Below are 13,029 nucleotides of genomic sequence, written 5' to 3'. Positions count from 1 at the left end.
AGCTGCCCCAACTGATTCTGTAACTTAAAATCTCAAAGAATTTTCTGGGGGTATTGAGGGGATAGGCAACCTGCCCAGGGTCACACATCACACTTCAGAGATGGTTCTTAAACCTAGGCTTTCTGGACTTCAAATTCTGCTCACTGTGCATTATACCATATTGCCTCTTATCTTAAAATTTTGAATTCAGTATATTTTGAGTTAGAAAATTTAATCTCTAGGGCATTTAGGTGGCACAGTGGATAAAGAACCAGCCTTGGATTCAGGAGGACCTGAGTTCAAATCTGATCTCAGATACTTGACACTTACTAGCTGTGTGACCTTAGGCAAATCACTTAACCCTCATTGTCTACACCCACCCACCGCCCCCAAGCAATAAAGTTAATACAACTAGTTGGTTTCATGAAAAAGCCAATAAAATAAAGCATTGAAAATTTAATCTCTAAAGTATTGTTGAACTCAAAACTCTCATATGAGGCAAGCTCATGGAGTGACTGCCCTAGGGTTAGGAGACTTGTAAATGACAAAGCCAAGACTAGAAGCCAGGTCTTTGGCCTCTCAGTCTGGTGCTTTTCCCACTACAACACTGCCTTATGGTATCTGCTGGCATGCCTTCCTTTTTATTTCAAGTCCAGATTCTGGCTGTTTCTAGTCTGCCTTTTTTTTTTTTTTTTTTTGATGGAGCCCACCTCCCAGCATGAGAGTTAGAAGTGAAAGACTAATTAATATGCAAGTTAGCCACATGTACTATTTGTCACAAGTAGGATTATTGTCTTCCCATGCTACTCTTCTCCCTCAAGACTACACAGCCAAGAGGCATAGATGACTTTAATCTTAGATTGAACATTAACAATTTAGTAAACCTTTAGAAAACACAAATTATTTGCTTCACTATTAAACCCTGTATTGGGAGTTTGGCTACTTCTTGATAGAAGGATTTCAGTGACACTCTTCCTGATACCTCCTGAATAGCTAAGCAGGAAGAGGTATTTATATTTCACTCAAAACAATAGCAAGTATCTTATAAGTGATTACTAACTAATAATTATTGTCAGTTTCACTTAGATTTGGGCTTGTTAGGCCAGAAGATTTTATTCTAAATGTCTGGCATACTGCATGGACAGTATATATTGCTCAAGTGTGGGAATGCTCATATCCCATCATTTCTCTGTTCTTTTATGGTAACCCCCATAATTATCTCAGGTGTCATGATAAATACGGTGTTGAATTTGGCCTTGACACCTGTTACCAATTATATTAGATTTTTAATTTCTCATAATAGCATTAGGATAATTAGGCAGATGATACAAAAAGTGATGAAACAAAGATAAAAATTATTTTTAGAAATTAATATTGCAGCAATTGTCTTCTCAATTTACCCTCCATAAAGGGGGACTATAGTAATATTAATTTTAAAGAATGTTTCCATTTTTGTTTTATTATATGTTTCATGTGTAACAACCAAGATTCTGAATTCCCTTAGACATGTTTTTGAGAACTTTCATTGTTTTATTTGATTATTGACAAAACTATTTTAAAGTTGTGTGAAGCTCAATTTTGTAGGAAATTTTCCTGGCTGATTACCAGCATCCACACATCAACCCCTGAAAAGACTTCTATTCCACGATTACACCTAGAGGACATCTGAGAAAAGACTTTCAAAGACTTTAAATGAACAGTTTTGTTTTGTTGTTGTTTTTTTTCCCTCTTTTTTCTTTCTGTTATAATATATACCATCTGTACATGTACTCTCTGCAGAGGCCCTCCCTTTGCAAGACCAATGTCAAAGTGTTGGTTCATGAAGACAAAAATTGCTCCTCTGGACAAAACTTTCCTCTCTTCCTTTTCTATATTGTTATTAACATATTGTTAGTTAGCATAGGTTATTATATTCTGTTATTTTTGACTGTTTCATCAAGGAAATGTCCCGTTTCTTGACAAAACAAAGTGGGGACTGTAACAATTGGAATGACGCCACCTGCTGGAGACTTACTGTAGAAAAGTTCCGCCATGAAAGGAAGGTTTCTGAGGGGAAGAACATGCATCTTTTCTTTGGTGTCAGGAAGTGATGTTTGCTAGTGGGAGGAAGAAGGAAGAGCCTGGCACTCTGACTAGGGTCTTTTCCTGGGGACTCTGGCGGAGAGCGGAGCTAGAAATGTGCTCTCCCTTTAATAGATAGATGAATGTAGGCCTTTCTTTCTCTCTTTACCAAATTCTTATTCTCCTTAATAAATGCTTAAAAGTCTAACTCTTGCTAAAGCTTATAATTTATTGGCGACCACTCATTAGATATTTTAGATAGTTTAGCTAGAATTGTAGCCTTAACAACAACATTACATATTTTCCCATGAGTCAAAATGTAAGGCATCAAGAAATACACCTGAAACATTACATGAAATGGAATTCTCTATAAAATAGATAAATGGGCAGCTATGTGGCACAGTTGATAAAGCACTGGCCCTGGATTCAGGAGGACCTGAGTTCAAATCCAGCTTCAGACACATGACACTTAGTAGCTATGTGGCCCTGGGCAAGTCACTTAACCCTCACTGCCCCGCAAAATAAATAAAGAAAGAAAAGAAAAAAAAAGAAAAAGAAAAAGAAAAAAGAAATAAGGAAATTTTGGGGCAGCTAGGTGGCACAGTGGATAGAGCACCAGCCCTGGAGTCAGAAGGACTTGAGTTCAAATTCGGGCTCAGACACTTGACACTTACTGGTTGTGTGACCCTGGGCAAGTCACAACCCCAATTGCCTCACACACAAAAAAACCCCAACAAAACAAACACACAAAAAAATAGGTTCAACTTAGACCCCATTCAAAGAAGGCTTATTCATTAAAATCCCAGAAATATTGTCTCATAGAAGTAATACCACCCCCAAGAGAAGTAGATGAGTTAAGAGTATATAATTTCTAAATCCTGCTTGGAGGAAATAGAAAAGTTATACTATTATGACTGTCACTGCTACTATTGCTGCTACTACTACAACTTCTTAATTTCACATTTGAGCTTCAGTTTTATAACTTCAACTGCCTAAAGAAAATATGTCAACTTAGATATCTTGCTGTCACTTCAAAGATCAACACAGCCAAAATTTGAACCTGTTTTATTCTTAATACCCTCCATAACTCACTCATATTCATTTTTAATATTTTTGTCCTCAGCAACACTATTCACCCAAGCAGAAAACCTGAGTTATTTTTTACTTTTCCTCATTCATCTCTGATTTACAATGAATCAAGTGTTATCGTTTCTTCCTTTGAAATGTCTTAGTGAATCCACACCTTGCTTTCCATTTCCAATGTCATCATCTTATGCATGGATTATAGGAGGCTAAAAGTAGTTCTCTGTGTTTTTGTCTCTTGCCAAATGTATCAATGGCAAATTCATCTTCCTCTAATTTAATTCAATTGAAATATATTTATAAAATGTGTATTATATGCAAGGCACTATGCTAGGTAATGACAATACAAAGATAAATAAGACATCAGGAAACTCATGGTCTAGAAGGGATGTTGGGGCAAACAAAAGAAATCATTATAATACAAAACAGAATCTGATAAGTTTCTAGCAAAGACGTAAAGAAAGTTTTATACATGATCGTAAGAGAAAGAGAGTTTGGGGCTGGGGCAAAAAAGGAAAGGCTCATAGAAGACGTAGCCTTGGAGTTAGGCATTGGAGGTTGGATAGGATTTCAACTGGTAGAAGTTTGGAGGAGTTTCATTTTAGACATGAGGATAAGAATGAAGATATGGAGGCAGGAGAGTGGGATGAATTGGGGGAACAATAATCAATACAGTTTGACTACATTGTTTAGGACATGCAGAAGAGTAGCATAAGTTATTGATTTTGTAGTGCTATCTCCTATTCACATATTTCCAGTGATGCTCTGTTGTCTAAATTGTGCCTAGAGATAACATCCTCAAGGTTTATCCCACTAGTCATTGACAGAGCCAAAACTAGGATCCTGGTCTCCTGACTCCTGGCCTGTTTCTCAGGGTAGTGCTCAAGCATCTCTTCAATTACGTCTTATCCTACCCACCCCAAAAGCTTCCTCTAGTGCCTGGTATGAACTTATTCTTCCAGTCAAAGCCATCTCCTCAGTGTTTCTCACTGGATACATTTGGTTTTAATTCCTATTTCATTCCCTTGTTCTTCTTAGCCTGGTGTGCCTTTTCCCTTATTTATTTCTACAAAGCCTTTTGATCCTTTAGGGGTCTGCCTAATCTCCAAATGCTCCAATAGGTCTTCCTCAATTGCTCTAGCTTCCAATAATCTCTCATATGCTCAACTACTATAATTCATTTTCTGTATCATTTTGGTTCCTAATTATACACTGCTTCGCATTATGTTTTAATGCTTTGATTTGTCTCTCCCAGTAGATTGGAAATTCCTGTAAGGCAGCACTGTATCATATCCTTTTTCAAATTTTGACTTTTTAAAATAATCCCTTTAGTGCCTAGTGTGTTGCCATTCATATAGTAGGTATTCAATAGAATTAATCAAGTTGTGTACTTGCCCAGAACCCAGTACTCTTAAAGGATCTATTTAAACAAAAGAAGGAGGCTGTGTGCTAAAAAGGGAAATCCTACAATTAGAGCACTTGAGTTTTAGAGATACAAAGGTACTCAACAGATGAAAAGCCTGTCAAGAGGAAATTTGCAATGCACATGAAAAGCATATCAAAACTATCCATTGGGGGCAGCTAGGTGGCACAGTGGATAGAGTACCGGCCCTGGATTCAGGAGTACCTGAGTTCAAATCCAGCCTCAGACACTTAACACTTACTAGCTGTGTGACCCTGGGCAAGTCGCTTAACCCCAATTGCCTCACTAAAAAAACAAAAAAACAAACCAAAAAAACCAAAAAAACCCCCCTATCCATTAAATGTTGGCAAGAGAGACATGAAAAGGCTACTGATGTCAACTATTCTTTCAAAACTGTTAAAACAAGGTAATAGATAACAATTTTGCATTTTCTAAACAAAACAGTCAAGGAAGATATATCATAGACAACATGGGGAGTTAAAAGAAAGGGATACTGTTTTGGGCTTTTTAAAAAATACAGGTGGAAATAAAATACCAGAGAATGAAAAGAACAAGATGTCATAAATTCAAAGGAAACTTGTTGTGAATGAAAGGGTAAACCTGACATTTATAATCTGAATATTCACTCAGATGCAGGAGCTAGATATGGCTTTTTTTTTTTTTTGGCAGGGGCAGTGGGGGTTAAGTGACTTGCCCAGGGTCACACAGCTAGTAAGTGTCAAGTGTCTGAGACTGGATTTCAACTCAGGTCCTCCTGAATTCAGTGCCAGTGCTCTATCCACTGCGCCACCTAGCTGCCTCCTAGATACGGCATTTTTAATGCTAAATTCAGACTAAAATTTATCAATAGAAAAAAGCGATTTTTGAAAGAATGTTTTTTATCATTACATCATTTCAATTTTAGGTAAAGTTGGACTAATTTCTAATTTAAAATTTTCCCTTTAATTTACCATTAACAATAATTTACTAAGTGTTACCTGAATTCATGGTCTGGTTCCAACTGGATTTAATTGAATGGAAATGAGCAGTTGAGGCATCATTGATATTCTAAACTATTTCCCTATGAACTTCCTGAAATTTTTTTAAAAATTTCCATGTCATTAAAGATTTCAGATTTCTTAGTAGTTAGCCATACACTGTTAATAATAGCTAATATTTATATGGGCATAATATTTTACATATTATTTTAATATTTATATGAACATAATATTTTAATAGGCAGTTGAATGGCACAGTGGATAGAATGCCAGACCTGAAGTCAGGAAGACTCATCTCTCTGAATTCAAATCTGGCCTTAGAAACTTACTAGATCTGTGACACTGGGTAAGTGACTTAACCCTGTTTGCTTTAGTTACTAATCTGTAAAATGGGCTGGAGAAGGAAATGGCAAAGCATTGCAGCATCTTTGCCAAGAACACTCCAAATAGAGTCACAAGTGAAACAACAACAACAAATATTTATATACTGCCTACTTTGTGCCAGGCACTGTTCTAAGCACTTAACAAATATTATCTCATTTGATTCTCACAACAATCCTGGAAAGTAGGTGGCATTATTATCTCCATTTTACAGTTTAGGAAACTGAGGTAAAGAGAGGTTAAGTGATTTGCCTATGGTCACACAGCTAATAAGAGTCTGAGGCTAGATTTCAGCTCAGAACTTCCAGACTTCAGGCCCAGTGCTCTATTCACTGAGCCACTTAGCTGCTGTTAATATTATTCTTTATAACTTAATACGTATGATATGGTTTCCCCCAATCCTAACTTTGGACTCAGATTTACTCTGGATAAAGCATACATATTGAGAAAGTAAATAGGGCAAAGGAAACAGGTCTTTTTATGGAAATAAAAGTGGTATAATCTTATCTCATATCTATATATAAATATATATAAGCAAATGAACCAAAACATATTTTAAAAGGAAGTTATAGGATTAAGATATTAGTATTATGGGAAAGTTATGACTTATTGAAATGTTTGTACATAATAAAACATTTTTCTGTTTTGGTAACAAATTATTTGCAGTCCAAGAATTCTAAATCCATTCCCTTTAAAGATTTTCAGCTTTCACTACCATATATGATGACAGAATTCCCCTTGAGAGTGCATAATGTCATCTTAAAGACTTGAGTTCCTTCATTGGCTGTAGTTAACTGTCTCCTGTAGCCATGAAACATCATACAGCGTTTTATATACCTGGTGGGTTGACTGTAGGCCATTTTAGCAGAGGGATAACTTCCATTGGGAAGGGAATTCTTTGTGGTGGCTGTTTTCACTGTGGTTGGATGTTTCTATGTGGTTCTTGCTACAGTGAATTAGGAAATAATAGGAAGTGGGTCTGGGAAAGGGAAAGGAGAACAATTTTATAAGATTTAGGGATATCTGAATAGACTCTATATCCAGATAAGCTATGATTTCCTTGCCATAGGGAACTTCTGGTGGGAATTTTCTCTACCCACCCAAATTGCAACCCATTTAATACTTGGTAACAAGTCCCAGGATGATGCTTGAGACTTAGAGAAATTAAGTGACCTGCCCAGATTCAGACAGTAAATGTTTAGAGGCAGTATTTGAATCCCAAACTGCCCTGACTTCTGAGCCCAGGCCACTACACACTATGCTACATTGCTCCTCATTTTGCCTCTATACAAATAATATTTCTCTCAGAGAATGTAAAGCATGAAGTATCCCTGTGACATTAGGTAGGTTCTAGGATGATTAGAAGTCTGAGTCTGTGCTAGGAAAAGTCTGGGGCCAAGATTTACTTTGGTACTTCTAGGCACACTTGGGACTTCTAGGATCAGAGACATCTTTATAGCCCAAAAGTATTTCTTAAAGTCATTATAGTCTATTTCAGACTATCATGGCCCACATTGTCATCACCATAGTAGAGTAAGATTGATTTCTTGCATTAAGGCACCAATCTTCTGGACACTTATACTCTTTAGATAAAAGTCTACCTACTTTCTCTAAGAAAGGTTTAAAATGATTTATGATTCCCATAAACAGAAAAATACTTTGTAAATAGTTAATAAAGAAAAGAAAGTTATTTAGTCTATATGTTTAATATTTTCATTATACTATTTACAACAAACTTGGCATCATCACCCCTTTTGATCACTCATGAGAATAAATGTTTAAAAGTACAGTTATGCATAAATTATCTTAGAATATGATAAACAGTATATTCATCTCAATCATTATGTTAATACCTCAAAACAATATAAATATATTCTAAGGCATATCTTATTTGATCAAAGGAACACAAGGGGGTAAATTCACAGAACGACAGCATCTCAGTGTTGGGAGAGATTCCAGGGGCATTCAGTTGAAACAGTACTGAAAGAAAAATAACCTTCATTACAACACAGATAATAGTTGGTCATCTAAGTTTCTTCTGAAAGCCATTTTTCCCCAGAGCAGCCAGTTCCAACTTTAAATTGTTCCAGTTCTAATTGCTAAAAATTTTTTCTCCCCCTACCTCCAAGTTTACATATGTTTCTTTTTGGTAAAATACAAAATAACTCCAACTCTCTAAATTATCCCATGTATGCTTGCTTCCCTGCGGGGTTACATCAGATAATTTAATAAATTCTTTATACCATCTGTTCTCATATGAAATCAGGTATTACTTAAACTTATAATTTTAATTATTCTATGAAGTTCTTTTCCAAAAGTAGTCATCAAATGGAATGTCTCCTATCTTTGGATGCTCAACAGCATTCATTTCAATGATTGACTTAATTTTAATTTAAGATATGCATTGCAGGAAATCATCACTACAGTATCACTGAAACATCTTTTCTTTAATGAGCTATGTATATTATATACTATGAAATACATCATTAAGAATTCAAATTAAGCTATCTACATAACATCTGTATGATAATATTAAATCGATGCTCTTGGGAGAAAATGGCAATAGAAAATCTAACAAATTAACCAACTAAAGACACCTGAGATACTCATCATTTGTGTGTCTGCTTAGACAGTAGTTTTCTAAAGCAAAATAATTTCCTTGTCCTTTAAAAAGTTTGGAAAACTGTTGCTCTGATGTTGTTTATCTGCTGGTAGAGAATACATGATTGGGAAAGGGTCCACTTAGAGCTAGGTTCATTTGGAAAAATAAAAGTCATGAAAAAACTTCATTATCTTCCTGAAATCCACTGTTCTTAAAAACTCCTGAATTTGAGGACCACTGTGATGAAAAATGTTCACTCATCTGTTTCTATAGCTTTGCCTTCTGTGACTCCAGTTCACTGTGAAATCACATCAAGTAAAAATGTATATAACTTAAAAGATTTTAAAAAGTATTATGAAAACAATCTCAGGAAAAGCCAGAACAGTACAAAAATGAATCAAACATGGTATAGTACATAGAAGATAGTTCTGGGTTTTGGTTCTGCTTCTGGCACATTCTTTTGTAGCTATGTGGCCATGAGCAAGTCAATTCATTTTTTATTGCCCCAGGAAAAATTCCAAGATGGGGAGCTGCTAATATGTACTGGCAGAGGAAATTTCCCAAGAAAGTAAGTGAATCACAGATCCTGGCACACCTTCCCCCTCCAAAAGACTAAAAGAAAAAAAAACACTCAGCTACTGAACATACACGTAGAGAAATAATAAGATTTGGCAAACTGTGTTTTTGAGGTTTGATGATATTTTTATGCAAAATTATTCATTTTTGGTACCATATCCTCCTTAGTCTCTTAAATTATTCTTCCTTTTGGAGTCCCATGTATCTCTTTTTCTTAATTTGGATGTTGCCCCAAGTCCTAGTTGGGTTTCTCAGGATCAAGCTTCCTGTTAGCTCTAATTTCATAAGCCCAAGAAAGACAATAATGATAAACATATATTATTGAAATATAATAACAAGAAGTTGGACCTTTCCAAACTGTTTCTATGTTTTTAATTTTTTAAAGTCTTTCATTTGACTATGCTTTTATCTCCTTACCAGTTTTCCCTCTTGTACTCATGCCCTTTAGAAGCATCAAATGGGCCCAGCTGAACCAAAGGCTGGGATTCTCTTCCATAGAAAACTGCAAATTCAAATAAAGAGTGCAGCCAAGGTGGAAACTGACCAAGCAACAAGAAAAGGAACATATGAACTTGACACAGAGTTAGAACATAGTAATAATATTTTTTCTTGCTATCTGGATTCTTATTTTCTCTGAGGGCTTTTAAAGATATCAAGTATTTAATAATAACAGCCTATTATAACCTAATGCCAGATAATTATTAAGTATATAATGAATGCCTTATAGGTAAAGGATAGTATTCCATCTTCATCAAGTTTTAAATGTAATTAGTCATTACTCAGTGTTTAACTCAACTTACAAATAAAAGTTTTAAATCTCCTTAATAGCAAATTATATGTTTAATAGTAATGTATCACATATTAGTAGTTTTTTTTGGTGAACTCCCTGTCATTGGAGTTGGACTGACATTGCCTTTCCATATACTAATTCACAAATCAAATTTTAGAAAAAGAAAAATGATAAATTCAACCTTTTTTCCCTCTAAGGTGTGGGCAGCACTTTTAGAAGAATTCTAGTTTGCTCTGTAATATGACTGGGTCAAGACTTTAAAATGATCATGAGGACAGGAATGATATAAACCTACATGATATCAGTGGATGGTTTTTTCCCATGGAAACACCTATAGTTAGATGATGAAATCACCATCATGAACAGGTGTTATTCTTGGTTTCTAGAACTGGATTTTTAAAAATGTACAAAGGAAGGAGGGGAAAAAACAAGACAGGTGGGGGAGGGGTTTCCTTCAAATGGATGGTGTATATTCCTTTGAAAGAAAACTCCCCTCTTACCTTGGTCCTGGAGCTGGTTAGTTCTCCTCTGTCCTCCTCCTAGGGGAGAAATACCCAAAATTAAACAATAATAGAACATGGTCGTGTATCTAAGTCAGGTTCAATTCTGGCCAACCACCTTTCTCAAGTCTCACAAAACACTACCAACTGTACCATGTTTTGAAATTTGTAATTGGGTTATGATTTACTTTTGGGATTAGGCCAATGGGAACAGTCCTTTAGGATAGAAGGAAAGGAGAATTTAGGTAGAGGGCTCTATGAAATTATAATATGATTTAAACCAAGGGAAATCATGGAGACTCCCTGACTTTTTGAGTTAGTCAAACTTAGTTCTTGTGTAGCATACTGGACTTGGAGTCAGGAAGGTCTGTGTGGAAGTCTTACCTTTGCTATTTACTAGTGAAATGACCCTGGGTGAGCTCTTGACTTCTTTGAATCTTAGTCTCCTCATTTGTAAAATGAGAATAAAAACAACTGCCATATAAATTGTTGTAAAAATCAAATGAGACTCATGTCCAGTTCTTTTCAAATCTTTATCTTGTTATTAATATGACTGTGGGTGATTCAGTGCATGGAGAGAGTGCTGGGTTTGAATTCTGCCTCTGTTTACTTACTTGGGATAATGGATAATTTATTTTCCTTTTTTTGGCCCTGTTTCTTTAACTGTTAGATGAAATGGGTGAAAAAGATGGCCTATAATCCTATGATCCCTTAATCATTTGCCTATATATGTGTAGAGACTTTAAATTGAAAGCTGTGGGGTGAAAAAAAGGAATCCTTAGCTGCACCCTGTTTCGTGGGTATCTTTGGTGTTTGTTATGGATAGGGCTTGGACCTGTAATTTCATTTATGTGAGGAATTTCCAAGTGAGCAGACTCCCTCTACTAATAAAAGTTGGTATCTTTTTTGTAGTCTTAGAGAGTTTCCTAGAGCACTGAGTGGTGAAGTGATTTGTTTTTGAGTCACAGAGGGTGACAGTGGTAGAACCTGAGCCCAGGTCTTTAGGACTTTATGGCCAACTCTCTAGCCACATACCATGTTCCTTCTCTTGGTGTCTGTTGCCAAGGACAACTGAAGCTATAATTGCAACCAGTATAGGATGCAACTCTAAGTATGATGCATTGTTAAAATAAGCAAATTTTCTAATGGTGGCTATCTGGGAATGTTAAAGAATTTCAAGGAAGTGGCCATTTGCAGGCAGTATATGTCAAGACTGATTTCTACTATGAATATAATTCAAGTGTTTGGATAAAATTATATATAAAAAGTTTTTGTAGGTCTTCATGGGAATAACAGTGTCTTCAGAGATAATGTTTCAAGGAAAGTTATAGTCTTTTCTTGTCTCTATTCATGATTCTCTTTAAGGAATGTCATTGAACTAATAATAGGTGTCAATTTCACATGTTCCCTTTTGGCATAATTCTAGGGTTGAGAATTAAGCTCCCTTAAAGCCATAGGACAACTCGGTTGAGTTTTGTGAGACATAAAGGAGGTGACCAAGAATCTTCCTGAGCCCATACAAGATCATGTGCTATTATTATTTAGCTTTGGGTAACTTGATAAAATATTTTATTGAATAAAACAATATCAGGTGAGAGAATGGATGTGCTTTTCTAATCCATCACACATTAATCATTGTATATCCAAGAGAAATCAGAATGAAGAATGTCATAATCTATAGTAATAATCATGATTAAATTTATGAAAAATGATACTGTAGATTTCCAGCCTACAAAATATTATTTCCTATGTATTAATATTTTCATGTATTTTAGATAGATGAATCCTACAAAATTGTATGTTTTAAAAATTATTGGCCAATAACTCTTCCTCCATATATAATATATTTGTATATGTATATGTGTATATACATATATATGCACACACATATACAAATATTGATTTATAATGTATATATTTGTTAAGCTGCATAAACAAGAAGATGGAAGAACTTGAAATACTCATTAAAACTATTAATAAGTATTTGAAAATATGTATCATTTTTATTATTAAGAAGTTGTCATTCTGAACACTTCCATAACTATTGAATGAACTATTATCTTTAGCTGATGTTTACATATATATGTGTGTATATATAAATGTACATCCACTTATATTCCAATAATTATATAGATATATTCAAAATATTTATGTATTTTATAAAAGAAGAATAGGTGGAAGAACTGTATCTGGTCTTCCCCCTCCCCAAGAAAAGATTAAGAAAAAACATCAGGTGAGCCAATGATTTCTTTGGGGGACCGATTGGATCTGTTTATGAATGGATGAAATACTCAGAAGCAGTTTGCCCTTCCATCTGTCTGTATCCAGATATAGACAGGGTGTTCCAAAAGTTAAGAATTAAGCTTTAATAGCTTAAAACTGCTCTCAGACTTTGGGGATATACTGTGTATGTGTATAATTCTTGGAATGTAGATGTATTTGTGCATTAAAAAACACAGGAATACACACATACATTTTTGATATATATGTTTGATGATATATAAGAATGATTAGATATGAATATACATGTATATATGCATTTAAATATACATGATGCATATGTTTATATGTATATACATTAAAACAAGTACACATATATATATATGCATGTAATTATTCTTAGAAACTTTCTTTTCCATCATTCTTTAAAAATTATT

The 13,029-nt window shown here is 34.9% G+C and overlaps 1 protein-coding gene across 7 annotated transcripts in view; it reads right to left on the bottom strand.

The window, feature by feature from the left end:
• The window catches only part of GRIA4 (glutamate ionotropic receptor AMPA type subunit 4), a 478,367-nt gene that overhangs the window by 23,102 nt on the left and 442,236 nt on the right, over positions 1-13,029 (bottom strand). The window contains exon 15 of one of the 7 annotated variants that reach the window (XM_043995888.1): positions 7,644-7,884. The exons of 5 other annotated variants lie outside the window; for them this stretch is intronic. In XM_043995888.1, coding sequence (XP_043851823.1) covers positions 7,842-7,884 — 43 coding nt within the window. In that variant the 3' untranslated portion in view covers positions 7,644-7,841. Of the gene's footprint in view, positions 1-7,643; positions 7,885-10,374; positions 10,412-13,029 lie in introns of those variants that run through there. One more of the 7 variants, XM_043995889.1, reaches the window with a different exon arrangement.

The sequence above is a fragment of the Dromiciops gliroides genome, chromosome 3, assembly GCF_019393635.1.
Source record: "Dromiciops gliroides isolate mDroGli1 chromosome 3, mDroGli1.pri, whole genome shotgun sequence".
NCBI classification, from domain to species: domain Eukaryota; kingdom Metazoa; phylum Chordata; class Mammalia; order Microbiotheria; family Microbiotheriidae; genus Dromiciops; species Dromiciops gliroides.
The sequence above is the reverse complement of the archived record's forward strand: the minus strand, read 5'-3'. Positions and strand labels throughout refer to the sequence as shown.